Genomic DNA, 21475 nt, shown 5'->3' with positions numbered 1-21475 from the left:
GAAAACAAGGAGTCTATCCAATCACCCAGACCAGTACCTAGCCAGACAAAGGCAATCGGAGGTAGGAATTGGACTTTAAAAAAAATTGCACCATCACGTAATTCATTGCCAACTCTAATGGACAATCAGTAGCAACTATGATCCAGCTTCAAACAAGTCCTTGAATCACAAACTCAAGCCAAGTTATTAGCCACAACATATTCACAGATACATGTCGACGCATTTCAAACGTTTAAATAATTGATATGACACTCGGTAGATATCAGCCAAAAGCGCAGAATCAGAGATCTCTACCTCCCTCGCATCAAGGCAGCCTCAGCCTTTGTGTAGCCGATTGACTTTCGCCCGATTCACACACTGATTCAGATGGTATCTGCAAAAGGTCAACATAAACTTAAGGACGGATCATATGAGAGATAGAAAGAGGATAGCAATCAGATTGGCAAACAAATAAATCTTGTTAATATGATTTTAACATGCATAATTGTCATCACAATATCTGAGAATATGTAAATAAGAAACACTTCCAATAAATGTCAAACAAATAGCTCCAAACTACTAAAACGAGCACCAAAGGCCACCCTTCAAACCACAAGATATCGGTAATGCCCAAAATTGGGTGAATTTTTAATATTTAACAGAGGTCAGCTTTCAACCAGGCCAGAGAGAATTACTTAATATTCTTGCTTGTGATTGAAACGCTACAAAATTACTTTAGGCAAACACATAATGCTATGTAAAGTGAGACTAAACAGTGAGAGTCTCGGTCTGAGTAGTATTATCTAGCATTTGACTCAAGACATTTAGAATGACTTTCACTAAGTAAATATCTAAAGACGCTTTAAGGCATGGGATGCGCATTTTGCAGGAAAATCAAAACATTTAACCCCGCAAACATTCATAGAAGACCACTTATGCTCTTTCTTGATGTTCAGTTGTCAAACTAAACATCGAAACCTGATAAACAGATCTCGTACCCAACATTTAAGATACCTGGGATTTCAAAATATCACCGTTTCAACAGCTCAAAAGCTTCAAGACATACCCCTACGGGGTAATAACAACACAGCAGAAACCCAAGCACAATTCAAAAATCGCCAAAATACATGTGGAAACAAATGCACCTTGTACTGAAGCTTTGTTATTGTAGTTCTCAAGAGAGTATCTCCAACTATCAATCTCAACTTCTTCACAAAATCATCACGGGTTATCTTCTTTGCCTGATGATTGACAAAAAAGAAATCAGCATGATATCAATCAAGACCAAGGAACAAAATTAAGCTACTTCACATACCCTGAATTGTTCATAATGAGTATTGATAAGCTCCCTGCCAATGGGAGAAACCTTGTCCGATATCGCAGCAAAGAGCATAGGAAAAGGCATCCAAGGCGATTTTGGACCGCTTGAAGCTCTAGAGTTCATGTTAGCAGCTTTACCTTGAGGAATCCCGCGGTCTAAAGTTGGTTGACTAATACTCTTCTTATAGACAATACAGCAAAATATTAGAAGATTCAAACAGAATGAAAAATTTCAAATAATCAACTCTTAGAATTTTCATATGGAATGAGAGAAATATTGATCAGGTGATTATCCTCAACTTTAATTTAGGACCCAAAAAAAAAAAAAGAAATTAACAAATTTAAAGGCAATTACTACTGGATGAACCACATCAAAGAGGGAGCTAAGCATGGACTATTTTTTAAGGGCAAAATACAAAATTATCACACCCATCAAATCAAGCAATGCATAAAAACATATAATTATATGTAAATGTGGACAGGTGCAGACGTTGACCAAACTATCAACATATGAAATTCTAGCATCAACGGGGATCCAGTAGGCAGCAAGCCAGTATCCAGATATAATTGTACGAGAACAATGCAAAAATTGAGCACACATAGGTTGACAAACCTAGGAATTCCAGACATGATACTGCTTTAGTAACATGCAACATGCACAAGCAAACTTGTCAAAGAAACATGTATCAGAACCTGAAAACCAAATTACTTACTATATCTACAGTAGAAGACTCAGATTGTAACAGGCCTGGACCTTTATAGGGTGTAGTAACTCCGGAAACATTATGCTTACTCTCATTGCCAAAATGATCCCCTGTAGAAACATAAAGGCCAGGTGAACAAAAGGAAAAGAATTATCTAAATAAGACCATAAAGCTTGGCAGCAGAATGCCTGGCAATGTCATTGAACAAGAGTTGAATGATGAAACATCTCTTGAATGTCAGAGTGCCCAACAAGTAGATACCAACAATCTATGGACAAATCCCTGATTAACCAATTGCTACAAATATATAATACAAAAAAATATGAGTTCTTATTTGTATCAGGAAAACAAAAATTAAAAGGACCACAGAAAGAAGTTAAGCAACAACGTATCACCTTCAGCATCAGAAGAAACCTTGAAACTAACAACGAATTCTGGATAGACGTGAGTATTCAAATTCATATTCCATACTACATAGTATCTCGGACTTTGAATGTCATCTACCCCACTATCATAGTCATTACTACTGGGATGAAATTGCCTAGTGCCCGGACAGAGAAGCTCCATGTTCCCCATTATTACACGACAAAACACCATGTGCCGTACCCCATTTTCGTCAACATCACAATTAATTGCACTGTACATAAGAAACATTGGATCCTCCTCTAAGAAATTTAAACAATATAATCTTGAATATAGATAATTAAGATTAAGAAAGTTAGGCAATAAAGAAAGCTATAGGGAAATCTCCACTAAAATGTTTTCACGTAGTAACAACTTCTGAATTAAAATAGTATATCTTGAAAGCAATAGATAATGGTGCTTGGAGTGAAAACAATTCTTTTAGGAAAGAGAAAAAACAATAGTGTGCATATTACTCAAGCCTGCCACTGAAAGGGGAACAGTAGAGACAGACAAAAGACAGCTTCCACCATGGGGCATAGGTAATGGTCTTAGGCATGAAACTATTGAAGTGTACAAGTGTCAAAGATAAAAGTAAACTCTTAACACCTAAAAGAAAGAGCGTATCAGTCTTCTATTAGTTCATTTCCAAACGGTTCAGCTTATGAATTCTATAAGTTACAAAGAAAATGGGGTGTATTGTGACGAAGAATATAACATACTGAATGAAAAGAGATCTAGTAACTTTATTGGGGGAAAAAAATTCTGCTCTCATAGGAAAAAAATGGTTGAAGAGTGTTCATAAAGTGAGAAGAATGTACATTAAAAAAAAAGAACTACGAACATATTATATAAAATTCAATCAGTATAGTGAAACATAATTCAGGGAAATGCCAGAATTTGTTAGAATAGAAATTCATTAAATCGTAACAATATTGACCTGCCAAACAGGTTATTATATATAATTCAATCAGTATAGTGAAACATAATCCAGGGAAATGCCAGAATTTGTTAGAATAGAAATTTATTAAATCGTAACAATATTGACCTGCCGAACAGGCATGCAGCTTTGCATGGATCATTCAAATAGTTCGTTTGATCCCGACAAATTTAAACTCAGATATATTATTAAGATCAAAATGAAATTCAACCTCATGTCAGGACAGTCAACAGCTGCAAGATGAACACCAGCACCATAAGTGGATTTAGTTGCAGATAGACCACAATGCCCAAGCCCATACTTCATGATTGTTGACAGTTCTCCTTTTGACAAAGCAAGCCAAGCATATCGAATATTAGCATCAGCACGGCACTTCTTTGTAATTTCAGCCTGCTTCTGGAATAACTGCAATCGTGATTGCATGAACGTGCTTGAGCAGCGGTATATCTCCACTATGTCAATAATGCCATAATTATTCATGCCCTTAAGAAACATATCCTGTACAGTATCCAAATCCAATTTTCCATTTACAGATTCAGTATGTGCATCTAAACCTATCTCTTGATTTTGTTCAATAGCTTCGCCAAAATTTCCAACATCTATCTCATTACTACCATCTTCAACTTCTACACCATACTGATTGCAGGGGTGCTTTGCATCAATTTGGATATGCTTTAGTACCACATTTGACTCGCCACTACATTCCCTCAACTTGGATTCATCCACTCCATTTAATTCAATTTCCAGATACAATTTGATCTCACTAGATTCGAAAGGCTCCTCACACAGATGTTCATGAACTCTTTCATCAGAAGCAGCACAAATTTCAGGAAAGAAGCAGCGCCCCTTCTCATCAATCCATGCAATAGGTTGCTGTGAACCAGTTTTCAAGTCCATCTGATACATGTGCAGAAAATCTAGCACAAGATGACAGCCATTGAACTCTACTTCCACAGAAGCCTTCTTTATCTCTAGTTCTTTTCTAACCAGGTTGACAACATAATCAGGGAAGTTTGTCCATTCACCACTCTGATAGAACATTAACCGTTCTGGCCTCCCACTTTTTTTGAAGTTCAAATAACATCTAAGTAAGGATTGTCTGAAATGAGACCCATAGTTGGTATCCTTGCCTGTATGTTCACCCAATCTCCTCCGCTTAACATAATTGTTTGTTGGCAAAGTTAAGGATGACCAATGAGGTAGCACAGTGTGGAAAGCTCCATTTAATTTTGCATCACATTGAGTAGCCTGCTTTCGTTTCAAATTAAGCACCGCTCTATCCAATGCCTTTGCAGTATTTGTTTCCATGTGGATCTACTTCAGCAATATCTATAAACAAGCTGAAATCCAAAACCTCAAACACGGAACTCAAATAAACTCTAAACCTTGAGCACTATTAAAGAGACTGGAGCAGCAATGGCGAATCATGATATCAAGAATAATTTGCATTTCCTGGATATTCAAAACTTGTGAGAAAATTGAATGAATGTGTACGACTATTAGCCCGTCAAATGTTGACATAAATAATTAAGACTTAGTACAGGATGACATGGTCTACATGACAACACAAGTAAGGACCTCAACAAAGACACAGAATATACATATTGACAAATGCTCCAAAAAGTGGGCATAATCGATGCACATATGCATGCTTGACGTAGCAAATAAGGAGCAGAACACAGAATCTAACAACATCAGGAAGTCTAACTTGTCAATGGATCCATTTCAGACAATAACTGAATAGACAACCTTGAGGCGATCTTCTCAGTTCTGAGAAAGATACTGTCCTTATAAAGTGCTTCTTACACATTCCCAACAAGGCAATCCACTTAAGTAATTGGTTGCCAGCAAATGGCAGTTTCCCTCCAAAGTACCAGCTTCCAGCCACAGTCAGATCCCTATCACCAACACTTCCTACATCCCCACTCACATATTTTGATTATGTCATTTAGAATTCTGTGTCATTTCACATTCTTTGTTTTCATAAGGCTGTTTAACTTCTTCTTGAACTTTGAATTTAGACGGCATAAAAATTGATGAGTTAATAAGAATATAAGATTAGAAGTTACAGCTTCATAAATGATCAAGTATCAAAGAAATTTTTAGATGTTTTATAGTCAAATGCATAAAAAGATTAGTTTTCCCCCTAAAACAAACCCTCCAAACACAGACTAACACCCAATGATTGCGCTGCCTCTCTTAATGGAGGAATAGGAGCTTTGCACATTTCCCATGTGCTCTTGACTAAAGGTCTACACAAAAAATTTCAGTTTCAAGCTTGTTCAATATGGTTAAAGATGGTTCAGCCTTTGAAGTACCCAATCTCACATATCATTGCAGTCTTCAACAATCCCAAGGGGGAGTAAATGGAAAAATAACCAAACCAGTAGTTGAAACTAAGATCATAACAACAAATTAATTCAAGTGTTTGTTCAAAAACAATTACTGGAGCATATCATTACTTACAACAGGGAGAGTGACAAAAGGTGAATAAAAGAACAAAGCATACCGAGTACTGCAGTTAGTGTTCGTATTGTACATGTTTTCCTCTCTATGACCTCAATATAATTGAAGAAGAAAATGCTACTTCTCTATTCACTCTACAGGCGGACACAGCTCTGCTCCTGATGATGAAATTTTCAGTAATAGCATACAAACCTTGTCTCAGCAAAACACTGATAAAAGAAAAGGAAATAACAGAAAGATGTCTTCTTCAATATGAGCAGTACAAAAACCAAAAACCTAGATATGGTCAAAGCTAACAGGTACTGGACTTCCATGCTAAGACAGCAAAGCATAATGAAATTAGATTTCCAAGCAAACAAGAAGCTCTCTTGAGCAGTTCTAATCTTTTATGAGCAGGGGGCATCATGCGTAATCAAGACAGCCGAATGTAAAAATTAAGAACTTTATATCCTTAACTTAGTCAACAACAAAACAGTTTATAGCTCCAAATTCGACAGAAACACAATACATAATACAAAACTCGCTAAAAAATTACACCCAAAAAAAAAAAGAAAAATTCGTTGGTCGCATATCTACGAATTGTCACAAAATCGAAGGGGAAAATGTATGAAAACCCCCCAATATCCAATTAAAACCGCAGGAGCAGACTCCGACACCCTTAACAATCAAGAATCAAGCCCGATCTACAAAATTCAAGCCCCAAATGAAAAGTCAACAACCAAGAAAACTTCTTAAAGCATAGTTTTTCTCAATCCAAATCCAAATCCTCGAAACAGAGGAAGAATGCAAAATACAAATACAAACGTAATTAGAGATAAGAATAAGTGAACAAGGAATTACCTGTATATCCACATAACAAAAAAATTCAACCTACTATTACCGATACTTCCTTTTTGGCTACTCAAAAATCGATTTGCCAGAATTTTTCTTTCTTTCTTTTTTTTTTTCCACTTCTTAAAATGATTTTAGAATAGATTTGAAGCAACGTTTGAAGGCAAAATCCAAACTAGAGAAAACGAAGGAGCAAGGGGCGGATAAAAGACGCCGTAAACAATGGCGGACTTTGGACTAGAGTCGGCGAACCAAACCACCAATCTCTCCCGTATTTGTACGAGTCTTTTTTTGCTTGGACGAAAAGCAAGGCAGTGCGAAATTCGCCCGTCGGCCCCACCATAATCATGGAGCCTTTATTCAAGACGGTAATGATATCGTTACGCGTAGCAACCGGTCGTTTCTGTCACAGCCTGTTTTCTATTGGACCGTCCAGCTGCTGACTTGGACAGGCCCGGGCTCCCATGACGCCTCCCCTAATTTAAAGCATATTTTTAATTACTTTTATTAGGCTACTTTGTCCTTATGCTGACTCCTTAGTTGCAGGTCCACCCATCGACTCTTGGCTCTCAAGTTTCCGGGATCCTTCTTTCTCACGAGCAATTCTTGCATCACCCAGGAGTGCCACGTAATATGCGGTCTGCCCAATATTAAGAAGACAAATCACACCGTGGGCCCATGGCCTTCTTAAGTTTTTTTCAAAGTTCCAAACTCATTAATTACCCCTTTCTCCGTACTACTTTCCTCTCTCCTTGTTAACTTCATTTTCCCGCCTTATTCCAACGTGGGAGGCAAACATTTTTCCAGCTCCACCGTCTCCTTCATTGATGCTGACTTGCAACCTCTGCAAATTTTCTTCATTTGAAAACTCAAAGGTATGAGGTCAAATCAATAACACAGAATATATAATTTTTTTATTGAAAGAATAATATCGTGATACAAAGAAAAAGCAAAAAGATAGTCTCTGGTTTGCCAAAACACTACAGAGCTGCAGATAAACTTTTGAAAGTAAATAGTATTTAGATGAAAATAAAATTATGATTTTAGAAATGTTTTTACGGTTTTATGAAGTAAACATATAGAGAAGTTTACCTTATTTTATAGAAAAGTGCTTCTCAGAAAGACTTTATGCATCAAAAAATCAGAAACCAGATCTATTCTTTGAGCTTTTAAAGTTTTTTGCTTAAATGATGTTTTGAAGTAGGGCTAGAATCTCATTTAGTTACACTTTGGGTAGTGAAATTTTCAGTTGTGAAAAGTCGCTTATTTCAAATACCCAGCATTATCAAAGCTAATAGTACTTATGATGGAGCGTTTCATCTGGACTTCTGCCCAGAAATCACCACTCACTGAAGCTTCTCCTCGTCCTCAGCCAACGTCTCTACTTTTTACAGCCTTGCTAATTTATTGGGTTATTCTTAACTCACCACCTCTAAGGGCTTGTTTGGTTTGGAGAGGGGAGGAGATTTATTCTTACCTTATTTGGTTTGATTAAAAAGAAAGAGATATTTAATGATCTCTTGTTTGGTGATAGTAATAATCAATTTACCATTTTACCTTTACATTTTAGTTTATATTTTTTATTGATATATTATATAAATTAATTTAAATTTAAATTTAAATCATATAATTTAATAAAAATTTAGTCTTATCATGTTAACATGTGTATTAAAAAATTGGTACAGTATTTTTTAAAGTCTAATTAATATAATAATATATTTGAAATAATCAAATTAACAAATTTTATATGCTCTGAAAAATTGAAATTTTATTTTATTTAGGCTATGCTTTTTTTAGCTTTAAAATATATTTATAAAAAACAATTAATTTTATAATATTATAATATTTTTATTTTTATAATAATTTATGTTAATTTTTATTATAATATATTTTTTAATTATAATAATTTATATTTTTAAATTTTTTACTTAGGATAATATATTTTTATTTAAGATAAATATTATAATAATATATTTTATGTGTAGTAGTTAAATATTAAAAAAGTCATAAGAATATAATGATCTAAAAATTTAGTTCCCTTCAAAAACTCCCAATTTGGAGGAGCTAAAATGGAGAGAGAAAAGCGAGGGGAGGGGGGAAACATTTTAGCTTCCTTCTCCTCTAAAACTTTTAACCAAATAAGTGGAAGGATTCATTTTTTCTCTCCTCCTCCACTTTCCCCCCCAACCAAAAACACCCTTTAAAGTGATCAACACCAAGAACCAGCACTCCCTTGATAATCAGATTTGTGGCAAGAAGAGTTGAAGCCTTGAAGGGTAATTAGTGAGTTCAGGACTTCAGAAAGAAAATTGAGATGGCAGTGGGTCCTACTGTATGATTTGTCTCGTTAATATTCGGCCGACCATATATGACATGATACTACTGGTTCACGCGGGAATTTTCTCGTGGCTCTCAATGGGCATTTTGACCTCTAGCTGCAGCACAAGAAAGCCGGTGCGAAGCCATGCAAGGGAGCATTCCCTTTCCCTGGGAAAAATGATTAAAAAAAAGTTGAAAACTACAAAATACCAATTCAGATTTGATAACAATACTTAATTTGGTACTAATAATATTTAATTTGTAAATGATAACAAATTTTTATTTACATTCTTTATTTAGCATTTTGTAATTCCTAACTTCTTTTTTTGTCATTTTTTCTAATAAATATTACTATCTCTTATCTTTAATATAATATCTAATTGATTAATTTGAAGAAATGAATGAAGTTACTAACTTATATTACAATATTTATATTATTTTTTTTCTTCAAACTAATTTGCTTCACTTATGTATTGACATGTAATCTAATAATACATATAAATATTTTACAGAGATCACGTAATATATGATATAATTAAGTAACTTAGTTGTTTTCTTAATTTCTCTAAATTAGTTAATTAAGTCTTGTGAGCACGATGGTGTCGTGTGATTCATGTAGCCGACCCCACCTAGTGGGATAAGGCTTGTTGTTGTTGTTGTTGTTGTTAATTAAGTCTTGTATTAAGATATTAAATAAAAATGGACTCAAATGGTGAGCATTTTGCTTGCCAAGTTCATTTTCAATAAACAGTTTTAGTTATTTAATAAGGGAGAAATTAATCTGTAAATTCCTTTGGTTTTACATATTTTTTAATTATATCTCTGAATTTTTTTTTGAAAAAATCCAAAAAGATACCTCTTTAATTTTAAAATCTCAAACAGAAATTATTATGAAAATATTTTGTTATTTGTTTTTTAGGTGTTATCATTTACTATTAAAATGTAGTGAGTAAGATTGATTTAGAATTTTAAAATTTAAGAAACATTTTTCTGAGATTTTTTAAACTTTTTTCTCAGCTATTTATAATTTCACTTGAGGACGCTTCTGTAGTATCTTCCCCCCTCGTGCAACAAACACAAGCACAAGTGCCCAACTACCAAGCAGGGGGCACAGAGTATGGAGGATGTGACAAGGCGGGCGGAGGAAATTAAGGACGAATTGGAGAAACGATACATCAGAGAATAGCCAAAGTCAAGGACACATGTTAATAACGTTACCTCCAATTTTAAATATAATATTTACTTTATACTACAAATAGATAACACAAAATTGTAAGCTCACCAATTCTATATACCACTCTCACCTTATTTACAAAGCAAAGAGAAGATTATTTTTTATCCTAATCATAAGGCATGTTATTAATTTTTATTACTCTATTTTCCCATTTTACTCCTTATTAAATATTGGTTTGTTATTTTATTTTTAAAGCATGCATATTCAATTGAAATCTTGTTAACATTTTAGACAGAACTAATGAGTTTTAAAGTTTTTCTTAACTATAGTAAAACATGTAAAAAGTGATTTGTAAATAGAAATGAAGTAAAATGTGCACACAAGACAAAGGAAATTTGGCAAAAAGTCAATGTTTAGAAATTTCATGAGTCAAAAGAACTTGAATTCCAGTACTGTTATTTTTTATGTATGAACTATGAAATCCTGCAGAGTATCAACATTTTTCATGTACAAAAATAGATCAAGCCCGCATAACCAATAAATTTTATATACATGAACTTTTCACCTATTTTACCTAAAATTTAATTTAGAATTAATATCATTGTTGTTTCTTTTTAATTCTAATACTTATAGTTCTAAATTGTTATTTTTGTGGTGCCTATAATTTTATAAGAAATTGGTTCAAGTTTAACAGCATAAACTTGTAGTTAACATAGTTAAGTATCAGGGTTAAAACCAAAACTCGTGAAAAATACAAAGATCAAAACCAAAAATTATTGTTGGTTTTGATCTCCATATTTACTCATATGTCAAAAACACTTCCTAAGAATGTTTTTCCGCAAAATGAGACAAACTCCTCCACATATCTGTTTCGTAAATTGTAAAGGTATTTGTAAAACTACAGTTTGATTTTTATCTAAACACCCCCTAAGCCTTCTAAAATTACAAAGACAAAACCATGATTTAAAATTATACTCCTCCGGTCCTTAATATAGGACCTAGTTGTTAAGTTGGTTTTGGTCCTAAATATAAAGCTTATTTATCATATTTATCAATTTTTTTCTAAATTACTTCTATAGATACTCTCTCAACCATAATCAAATAAAATAGGGAGATAGAATATTAAGAAAGATAATTATGGTGTTTTAGGAAAAATGTGTCACTTTTCTTATAATTAACTAATTTATCTAACTTTTTTAATCTAATCAAATTAGTTAAATAGGTCTTATATTAAGAACCGAAAGAGTATTAACTAAAATTAAAATTTGTTCAAATTGTAAAGACTAATTATAATACCGAATTTCATGATACTTATTTAGTGGGTATGGCCATTCTGAATATGAGGTGACCAACCCCTTATATTGGGATGGCCATACTTATTAAATAGAAATTTTATGTTATAAAATGAGTGTTACATTTAAAATTTGAGGAATATGGCATTTTATTTGACACTGGGCATCTTATCAAGTTTTATTTAAATACGATGCTGTGTCTTCAGCCCCACGCTGGTATCAAGGGTGCTTGAGTTTTTTTCCATTGGACGAATTATATGGGAAATCAAATATTGCACGCCGGCCAATATGCTGCACGTGTTGGGTTCATCCCCAGTCCTCCATCGACATCGAACGCCAACATCCCGATGGTGATGTATAGCTTCAGCAAAAACACAAAGCCACTTGACTATTTTCTTCTCTTCTATTATTGTCTCCCCCTTTGGCTTGTGCGCTTGTGGGAAGCCACGTGCCCATCTTCCCTCTCGATTCTCTCTCTTGCTTTCTGGACTGGACTCTCTTCTCATGGCTTCGACTATGAGTACTCTTGGTCCTTTTTCAGCGGCACAAGCCAACTCTCTCGCCCTCTCAAACAAAGCCATGCCTGTCATCTCTTCTTCTGTTCCTTCTCCATCATCCACATTCTTCGCCGCAAGCTTCCCTAGGGTTTCTCCACCCTTGTCTTCTTCTTCTTCTTCTTCTGCCTCTTACTTTTACTCAAGGCTTAGCTCGATTGCTCTGCGATCCGCTGCTCCGAGGCTTGTTTGTTCTTGTTTACTTAACTCATTGAAGGTTAGAGCAAAGGAGGATGTGTTTCCAGGCAAGGACTCTCTATATAACATGGCTAGCTCCGTTTCTTCGCGAGCATTTCTTAATGCTCGCACTGAGGAAGGTTTGGTTCTGATTGCTTGATTTCCATGTCTTTAATATTCTGAACCTTTTGACTTTTTTTTTTTTAAAATTTTATTCTTCTTCTTTACTATTAGCAAATTGCTATATCGTTGCAAGAAAATGCTTCGAGGTCGTCAGTTTAGTTGTCGGGAGATGAGGAGTACAATGAATCTAAAAGGCAACATTTTTGGTTATGTAATCAATGAGAGGAGGAACTCTAGCTTGGCTGTTTTGGCCTATACATTATCGTTTGAACTTGGCCTTGCTGATCCCTCTGTTTTTTTCTTTGCCCTGACAACATGCCGTTGCCGACTTTACTTGTTAGATATATTTAGTAATAAATATACATTATCGTTTGAACTTGGAAAAAAAATATTAGAATATAATTAATCATATTGCTTAGAAATTTCGAATTTCCTGCTCAACGAGTCACTGCTAATTCTTCCATTGGGTTTTAATACTACATGCATTTTGAAACCTTTATTGTTCACGTAAATTAAAAGCACAATTTTGTGAAATTCGTGAAGGCCATTTTGCTTGGTACCCCCCCCTCCCGGCTCTCTGATGTCTGCAGTAATTATTGATTGGAAAGAAACAGTAATCATCATACTCTCTATGGGTTTATTTACAGGAGAATTTTTGCAATTAATATCATTCACCAATTTGTGCTGAGGAAATATTATTTGATTTACAGTATGAAGTTCAGGGTAAAATCTTCTGATATATTTTGTGGAGATTGGAAGAATGGTCTGATCAATTAGGTTAAACTGAAAGCTCCAATTCATGTATTTGGCTCCCTTGAAGAGTGGTTTTTTGAGGATAAAGTGCTAGTAAAAAGCAAAAGAGTGGGTTCCTGCGCACAGATATAAATTGTCTAGTTGCATGTATCATGATACAAAACTATCTTTCCCCCTACAGTTATTCAATTTACGCTCTAGCATTTTACTTTCTAAAGTGCATCTTGCATTTTAGGGGATTATATTTTATTCTCTTTTATAATGTTTTTTTAAGCCTTTTGGGTTTGCTGATGTTCTTCATGATTTTGGAAACATTTAATTTCATTTCTTACATACGGTTGGGGTAATCACAAGCCAAATTTTGAGCGGGAGTCAGGGAAAGCAGTAATAGGGGTAGCATTAAGCTGAGTATGGAAAGAAGAAGTTTTAGATGCTTGCTATGTTTAGTACTTTTGTTCTAAGCCAGTGGCGGAGTGGTAATCTAGATTTTTCAATAGAATAAAGAGGTGCAAAGTTAAAGGATGACATGCAGAAATACTTACTTTACTAGTCTGATGTACAAGAATTTGGAGGAAGGGAAGGTGGGAGTATATTATATTCTAAGTGAGTTTTGTATGCAGATGGAATTTATTCTGAGGCATAAGTTATGTGAAATTTCAGTTTACTGTACCCTTATTTCCCAGCATACTTTTTATATCAAATCCTAAAGTGCTGGCTTGTTACTTTAATGTTTCTTATATTTTCACAGAACTTCTGTTGAGAATCAGGAAGGAAGCAGAAGCAGGATCTCTGCCTTCTAATGTTGCTGCTGGAATGGAGGAACTGTACCATAATTATAAGAATGCAGTATGTTTTTGTTCATTTTTTATTCATATAAATCTGTGCATTGCTCCAGATGCCTTCTTTTCAAATACATGTGAGCTTTTCATTTTGTCATATGCATGCAAAATGCTTTTATTATGTAAATGAAACACTTGACTAAATCATTCCTAACATTATAATGAAATCATGCAAGTACTCAGAATTTCATAATGACCCTCCAAAACTGTCCGTTTCAAGTATTGATTATTTCTTTTGTCTGTCATCTCTTTTATCTATTCATGTTTGAAACTTCAAGCTTTTCATCATGATTGACATATCAGTCTATGGTATTGCATTAATGTTTGGGCTTTATATTGCTGTGTAGTCTTTGATATGTTTTCTTGTCATTTGTATAGTAAAAGGCAAACTTGCTTCTATATCAAATCATGCTTCTGTCTCTTGTGTTGCTGTTTTTAATTGCTCAAAACTTGGATACATCAATTCTATTAAATTGCAATCTGAAGAATTGGTTTGAATTGTAGCTTTCAGAATTTTGCATTCTGAATTCTGATACATGGGAATTAATGGTAAAAGGAGTGGTTTGGGATATTTGGGTCATATTAGGTCTATAAATAGGAGTCTTTATGTATGTAATCGGCATCACATTCCTTTGGTGAAATATATATTTTTGTGGTTTATTTTTCACCTGAACTTTTCTGGGTGTGCGTAGTTGGCTAATTGGCATGAATAATTAGATATACTTTATGAGGACATAAACAGTTTTAATACTATGTTATTGCACATCCGTTTGATGTCCAGGTTTATACATTTATCTTTCCGCATTTGAATGATGTAAATGAGTTTAATACAATTCCTCATGCATTCACTTACATTTCAGATTATAAAAAGTGGCCATCCCAAGGCAGACGAGATTGTATTGTCAAATATGACTATTGCATTAGATCGCATATTTTTGGATGTAGAGGTAAGTGTTGACGATAGTATAATCTGCCCTAATTGTGTTGGTAAAAAAATTCTTGCATTACTAAAGGAGGGGAAAGAAAAAAGAAAAGAGAAAGAAATTGTTTCATGGCGTCTTGACATGTATGTACATTTAGTTTGCTGATGTTTTCACTGTACGTGACCTTCAAGCTTAAAACATTTCTCCAGGATCCTTTTGTCTTTGAACCACACCACAAGGCAAAGCGAGATCCTTTTGACTACTACATGTTCGGTCAAAATTATATCCGTCCTTTAATTGATTTTAGGTAAGTTTACAACTCGATATCTCTTTTATCTTCTGATTTAACTGGCATAGATCAGTTCTTTTTTTTTTTTTTTTTTTTGGGTGCCAGCCAGTTCAGTTTACTTATTCAGATTATTGTATTTTGTCCATCTATACAAATGGTTGGTAAAAAACTTTATGCATCACCATGTATACCTTGAACACGGTTATTTGTTTTAATAATTATTACTACCTCCAATCTAGCTAATTTGGGTAGATTAAAAAAACTAGTTAAGTTAGTTATTTGTTAAAAATATGTTCTGGTTTTCCTAAAATATGCTCTTGAATTATTTGCATTGTACTACTCTTTGATGCAAACTCTCTTAACATGTGCAATCAATGAGAACAGTTTTTTGGGAGGGGGGGTAATAAGTATGGCGGACAAAATGGATTGAGGTATTGCATTACAGGCCAAATTCAACCCCTCAACCGGCTCTCATAGAGGTGGTATATGTTTAAGTATGTTTGACCTGCGAAAGGTCTCATGTTAGGAAATCACAGATGATACATGCATCTTCTAACTTAGCCAATGATTTGATCAAGACTATTTGCTATTGTGGAAGCAATTCTGATGATTCCTGAACTTCTTCCCTTGATGTGCATGTAAATGAACTGATCATACTGTTCACTTCTTTGCATATGCTTACATCCAAGGTTCTGGAACCCGATACATTATTTCAGGAAACTTATGTGTCACTCTTTCAGGAGTATAATTATGGCATGTAGCATTCTATATTCCTATTCTCAGGTTTCCTTGCCCTCTCGTAATTAGTTTATATTTTATATCTGGCCCTGCTTTTTTTTTTTCCTTAGCAAAAATGAATGTGATCTTTTTGTTGCAGAAATTCTTATCTTGGCAACATTTCCCTTTTCTATGAAATAGAAGAGAAACTTAAGCAGGTGCCAATTCCTAGCAAGTTAATTTTATATTCTAGATTTCTTTTGCTTGCTATATATTATTGATAAAACATGTAATTAGCCTTTTATCACCAAGTTGGAAGAGAAGCGTGGTATAGAAAGTCCAAGTTTCCTCTTTTGTTGCATCTGCCTTTTGCATAGAGTGAGGTCTTCATGTCCATCAGACCTTTGCAGTAGACTGTCCTTTTAGTTTGGGTGCAATATACATGATAATTGACTTGTGCATAACGTGAGGTCTTCATGTCCGTCCAGCCAAAGTCATGTAGCTGATTTGACTGTTTGCAATTTTCTGGTTGTCCTCTAATCAGTCTGGTTAAGATGCTTCCTGTCACAACTGCGTTTGGCATCTTTAGATTGTGGTGTTTCTGCTGCCTTGATTGTTTTGAATTTATTTTTCTAATATCCTAGTTAGAGCTACTTCCTGCATACTCCTGTGAGCTAGACAAAAGACTACAAGAATATCCACAATCTCTTATGAGAGATGAAGCTTGTTTTGACTCATAGATTCCTGATTTTATTTTCGCCAGCCATCTTAAAGTTCTTAAAGCTGGTGGCGCTCATGAAAGAATGAAAAATTTACTGCAGGGACACAATATCATCTTAGTATCAAATCACCAAACCGAAGCAGATCCAGCTGTTATTGCACTGCTTCTTGAAACGGCATGCCCATATATTGCTGAAAGCGTGGTAAAATACAAAACATGGATTTATATATTATAATGCACGTTGATAAATGCTAGTGATCAAATTCTACTCTTTGCAGACCTATGTTGCAGGAGATAGAGTTATAACAGATCCCTTGTGCAAACCCTTTAGTATTGGCAGGTTTTGTCCATACTTCCGTAGGCCTAATTTATAGTGATAATTGTATTACCTTTGAGAAATGAAGTTTAGCTGGCTAAATGTTGACTTCCAATTTTATGTTTACAGGAACCTTATCTGCATTTACTCAAAAAAGCACATGCTCGATGTTCCTGAACTTGTAGAGATGAAAAGAAAAGCGAATACAAGAAGCTTGAAGGAAATGGCTGTGCTTTTAAGGTACATCTTTTAGTTTACGAAGGAACTCCTGAGTTTTTATGCTTGTTAACACTGTAGCGCATCAATGTTTGACCGTAAAGCAGTACACTCTGGTAAGTAATAAGGTGTCATGCATCAATTTGAGTCCATAATTTATTAGAAATCTCAAAATTTATGGATTAGCATGCGGATATAAACAAATGATCTAATGGCAGTGTCGGTCAAGTTTCCCTTTTGAGTTTAGATGGTATATTTTATTGATAATGATTTTTCACTGGTCAAATGTTCACCCTGTTGGCAACCCGTATGATAAATGCAGCCTTTTGGTGCAGGGGTGGGTCACAGATTGTCTGGATTGCACCAAGCGGTGGTAGGGATAGACCAGATCCCCTAACAGGAGAATGGCTACCAGTAAGCATAGCTTTTACCTAAAGGAAAACATCAAAATGCATTGTAGTTTAGATTTTAGCATGCTTATCCCATTTCAGATATTCAGAAAATATTCACGAGGCCATTATTTATTTTAGACCAAGTGATTTGTGCTTGCATTTGAGCTAGAATTTTTTTTTTTTTTTTTTTAACTTCTGCGAAGTTTTCTTAGCCAATAACTTATTTCTGAATATGGGATTCATGTCATCTGATTTCTCATATCTTGTAGTTTGGTGTAGCCGGAGAAAATTACAGAGCAAGTCCTGATAGTGCATTGCGACTTTTGGTTGCATTTTAAGCTACCTCTTTAGTTGCTAGGATGGACAGGGAATCTCTTTCCATCCTCTCTGTACAAAATCTATTATGCCTTTCTAATCATCACTCATGAACATCAATGCTGATACTACTTTTTGAAAGTAGGGTCATAATGGTCATTTTTCATTTTCAAAATTAATTTTTTTAAAAGAAAATATATTCCTTTATGCTCTTCACCTCAAATTTTAGCATGGGATACCCAAGCTAATTTTGAAATGTTGCCTTCTTCTATGAGTTGCCTGTTAAATTACATTTTTCACTTTAGTTTCAATTCGAAACCCTACCTGCACAAAAATAAATTTTACTACAAAACAGGTTGGCATTTTGGCCAAGCACCCAAAAATAAGGAAAAAGAAAAACTTGAAAGTACTTGTTTGAAAACTAAGCTGAAGCTTGATTGTTGCATTGAAATTAGAACTGTTGGGCTATATTGGGGGATAAACTCTTGCCAATTAGTGAGTTGCAGTTTTTAGCTTTTAGCTTGTGAATTTGGTCTGTTACACACAAATACACATCTGTAAATAATTGCTGAGACAATTTTGGCTTGCTACTTGTTGGCTTGTTGCATAGGCTAAACAAGTATGAAGTGGTGAATATTGGGACTAGTGTCTCAATCTCCTGTCACAAGCAATGGATTTGCGTGCATAACGCTGCTAGCTTATGATTTTACCAATTTTATAATCATTTCATACTGATAAAAGGCATGCAGGCACCATTTGATGCTTCTTCAGTAGACAATATGAGAAGGCTTGCTGAACATTCTGGTCAACCAGGTCATATTTATCCTTTGACAATATTGTGCCATGATATCATGCCACCTCCCCAACAGGTACGGTGATCCTTGTCTTTGAGAATCCACCCATATATATATATATATATATATATTTCTTGTTTTCATGCGATCAAGAAGTTTTGCAGGTGGAAAAAGAAATTGGAGAGAAGAGAGTTATCTCCTTTCACGGAGTTGGATTATCAGTGGCTCCAGCAATAAGCTTTTCCGAAGTCACCGTTGCTTGTGAAAGCCCAGAAAAGGTTAGATAAATTTGACCACGTTGCTTTCGATTCCTTGTTACTTGCACAGTTTTCTTTTCCTCCCACGGACTTGGCACATTTTCAAAGGAGAAGCCCCTTTGCAATGCTCTCCTCATTACCTTCACTCGTCTCTTCCATGCCTCTCTGCCACTTCTCTTGCGTCTCCATCTTCCACTGGTGGTTCTTTCCTTAGTCTTGTTCCCTAAAGGCGCCAGGTTTTTGCCCCACCCTGTTTATAAGCTCCTCCACCCCGGCTTTGTGCTGTGAAAATGGCTGTGAAAGTATTATGTGTCGAGAGAATTACTAAGCAAACCTCCATTAAACCTTCTCCAGCGACAGTCCTGCCACCTCTGCCCCCCCTCCTTTTTCCCAGCTCATCCCCTTACATCCCTAGTGACAATTCGTTCAGCACCCGATCCTCTTTTATCCTCTAGCCACCATATTACGAGATGATGCAGCCTTTGTCCCCTCTGTACCATCTCATGTCTTCATCATCTTGCTGTGGCCCATTAACATCCTAGGCCCAAAAGTTATGGATCCATCGCCAAGTTAAACCATAGATGATGGACGCTTGCATTGTTGCATATTGTAGTATGCTCCATATTTTTATCACCAGTAATTGCTGCATGTAAATTGTAGCTTTACTTTTTCTTTGATTATACTTATTGTTTTCAAATAACTTCGTATTTGTTTATGGATCAGAGCAAGGATGCGTATGCACAGGCGCTTTACAATTCTGTAACTGAGCAATATGCTGTGCTGAAATCTGCCATACATGGCCAACAAGGATTAGCTGCATCAATTCCAAATGTCTCTCTGTCACAGCCATGGATTTAACCCAAAGCTGTATCTTTTCCGATCTCCGTTTTGATGATCAGGTACGCTGACTTCTTCTCCCCCCCCCCCCAAAACAAAAAAAACAAAAAAAACCGAAGAGGGAAAAAAAAAAACTTTGATCCTTGACCGAGCACATTTCTCATTTTCAAATTTATTGAATCACTATAGAATTTTGAACTATGTGTACATCTTAAAGCCTAGGGTCAGCATCAGCACCTGTTCTTATGACGGTGCTTCTACTGGGGAAAAAGACTCATTAGAAGATATCATGATGAATTTATGATATGTTATTGGAAAAGAGGGGGGGAGAGACAGAGAGAGAGAGAAAGAAGGGAAAGGGAAGAGAAACAGCGAGAATAGGGGAAATTAGAGAGAAGGGGGAGAGAGTAGAAGGCAATAGATGGAAGAGGAAGAGAGTTCCATTAGGCTGATCACAATACAGCACACTTACAAATGAAAGATAAGCCTGTTTATATAGGCAAAGTGCAACGGCCAGTAACTAACTATTATTCTAACTAACTCACATAAGTCTGTTATTTATTTATTACAATATCATATCACATTAATAACCTGAAAAAGGGTATTTGGCGGTAGATTAAAACGTATCCGCATTTATGGTTGTTTATATACTCTTCAATTATACTGATTCAATTACATGGCTGAAAGCTATATATCTCTTCCTTTGGTTTTCAGGTGCAAGTGACAACACATCGGTTTTGCGATTCAACTAGTGCACTTCAGCACATTTTTTCCCACGCCCATCGGACGGGTTCGATGGAATTGCTGTTGAATAAAGGTTCTTTGTGCATATTCATAGCAGAATCGCTAGAAATCTTTGTCATGAGCAAGGTTCAGTTTAAGCTGCATACTGTATAGGTCTTTTGGGTTCCGAATCAAATCGTGGCCTTTGGTATAAAAAATTTTCATGTAATTTATATTCTTTTACTCACAGCTTTGTATTAGGCTCTCATTTCCCTAGTTGACCAGTTTAAAGTTCATAATTTTGCAAATGTAATTTGGCGAGTTTGAGAAAAGTTCAATTATTTATGATCATGAATAGTGATTTTTCATAGATTTTATGTTTCCCTAGAGTGTGCCATGTGGCAAGTGGAGCTAAGCCTGCAAACTTGTTAATAGTACATTTTTCATGTTACTGTTAATTTTTTTTTTTTTAATGGTATGTATTGATTTTATTTGATGACAGGAGAAGGTATGAGAGAACTTGCTCAAAGAGGAAAGGATGGGCATTAAAAATAGAAAGAATTATAATGAGGTTTTAAAGAAGGAAAACAATTACAAGACAAATCTTAGAAGGTGTCATTTCTTATTTTAAAACTTGTCATTACAGATTATTTAGGTTGTTATTGAAAATTTTTTATAATTATTTTTTTTTAGAACCTCATTATAATTCTTCCTTAAAAATAGATATTTTATTTCATTATTGAGTGGTCTCTATCCCTTTTCTTAAAAAATGGAATTAACGAAGCAAAAAGATTTTAAATCAAACTTTGTGATAAGATCAGAATATTTAGAAATTTAATTTGACTCTAATGAATCCCTCGGGAGGTTATGGTACTTTCAGGAATTTATGCAGTGGATACGGGGTGGGTTTCTAATTGGTGGTTGGAGGCATGTTACTGTTACCGGTGGAAAGCGTAGTGAGCATCGCTTTTGATGAGAGAAATTAAGCAAAGCAATGAGTGTAGAGTGTTATTAACAATGAAACATGAAAGAAGAAAGTAACGTTGAGCTCTGGGGATTGTTCCCATTTTCCAACTGCAGGGACTCGCCCCTGGCTTTGATA

The 21475-nt window shown here is 35.1% G+C and overlaps 2 protein-coding genes across 7 annotated transcripts; one reads left to right on the top strand and one right to left on the bottom strand.

Annotated features, from left to right (window-relative positions):
- Positions 1–58: 58 nt before the first annotated feature.
- LOC114760834 (inactive poly [ADP-ribose] polymerase RCD1) lies at positions 59–6892 on the bottom strand. Of its 5 annotated transcripts, none has more exons than XM_028950124.1 (8): positions 6652–6892; positions 5855–6020; positions 3557–4797; positions 2399–2640; positions 2013–2113; positions 1295–1480; positions 1125–1220; positions 59–373 (listed from the first exon to the last, which is right to left on the bottom strand). In XM_028950124.1, exons 3-8 carry the CDS (start codon positions 4651–4653, stop codon positions 305–307), a joined length of 1791 nt encoding a protein of 596 aa, XP_028805957.1. In that variant the 5' UTR covers positions 4654–4797; positions 5855–6020; positions 6652–6892; the 3' UTR covers positions 59–304. The 5 variants fall into 5 exon arrangements, with proteins under 5 accessions (XP_028805957.1, XP_028805956.1, XP_028805958.1 ...); XM_028950123.1 differs by having other exon boundaries at positions 5855–5969; XM_028950125.1 differs by having other exon boundaries at positions 3557–4685; positions 5855–6892.
- A 4846-nt stretch (positions 6893–11738) lies between these two features.
- LOC114760850 (glycerol-3-phosphate acyltransferase, chloroplastic) lies at positions 11739–20810 on the top strand. 2 transcript variants are annotated; one of them, XR_003742090.1, is made up of 13 exons: positions 11739–12298; positions 13783–13880; positions 14734–14820; positions 15006–15103; positions 15963–16020; positions 16624–16725; positions 16802–16863; positions 16969–17079; positions 17391–17469; positions 18512–18631; positions 18710–18834; positions 19537–19712; positions 20365–20810. XR_003742090.1 is itself a non-coding variant. In XM_028950143.1 (13 exons), the coding sequence occupies exons 1-12, from the start codon at positions 11932–11934 to the stop codon at positions 19669–19671; spliced, it is 1431 nt and encodes a 476-aa protein (XP_028805976.1). In that variant the 5' UTR covers positions 11739–11931; the 3' UTR covers positions 19672–19712; positions 20365–20810. The 2 variants fall into 2 exon arrangements, 1 of the variants encoding a protein (XP_028805976.1); XM_028950143.1 differs by having other exon boundaries at positions 18721–18834.
- Positions 20811–21475: the final 665 nt, after the last annotated feature.

The sequence above is a fragment of the Neltuma alba genome, unplaced genomic scaffold, assembly GCF_004799145.2.
Source record: "Neltuma alba isolate B1F8T4 unplaced genomic scaffold, ASM479914v2 tig00011027_pilon, whole genome shotgun sequence".
Classification (NCBI taxonomy): domain Eukaryota; kingdom Viridiplantae; phylum Streptophyta; class Magnoliopsida; order Fabales; family Fabaceae; genus Neltuma; species Neltuma alba.
The sequence above is the reverse complement of the archived record's forward strand: the minus strand, read 5'-3'. Positions and strand labels throughout refer to the sequence as shown.

What these genes read in the sequence shown, in the direction of transcription:
- LOC114760834 (XM_028950125.1), bottom strand. Translation starts at nt 4,653, where the DNA reads ATGGAAACAAATACTGCAAAGGCATTGGATAGAGCGGTGCTTAATTTG. An exon ending in GGTTTCTTCTGATGCTGAAG is followed by an intron (nt 2,114 to 2,398) that starts GTGATACGTTGT and finishes ATGTTTCTACAG; the next exon opens with GGGATCATTTTGGCAATGAG. An exon ending in AGTCTTCTACTGTAGATATA is followed by an intron (nt 1,481 to 2,012) that starts GTAAGTAATTTG and finishes ATTGTCTATAAG; the next exon opens with AAGAGTATTAGTCAACCAAC.
- LOC114760850 (XM_028950143.1), top strand. Translation starts at nt 11,932, where the DNA reads ATGGCTTCGACTATGAGTACTCTTGGTCCTTTTTCAGCGGCACAAGCC. An exon ending in CATATATTGCTGAAAGCGTG is followed by an intron (nt 16,726 to 16,801) that starts GTAAAATACAAA and finishes TACTCTTTGCAG; the next exon opens with ACCTATGTTGCAGGAGATAG. An exon ending in TCATGCCACCTCCCCAACAG is followed by an intron (nt 18,632 to 18,720) that starts GTACGGTGATCC and finishes GAAGTTTTGCAG; the next exon opens with GTGGAAAAAGAAATTGGAGA.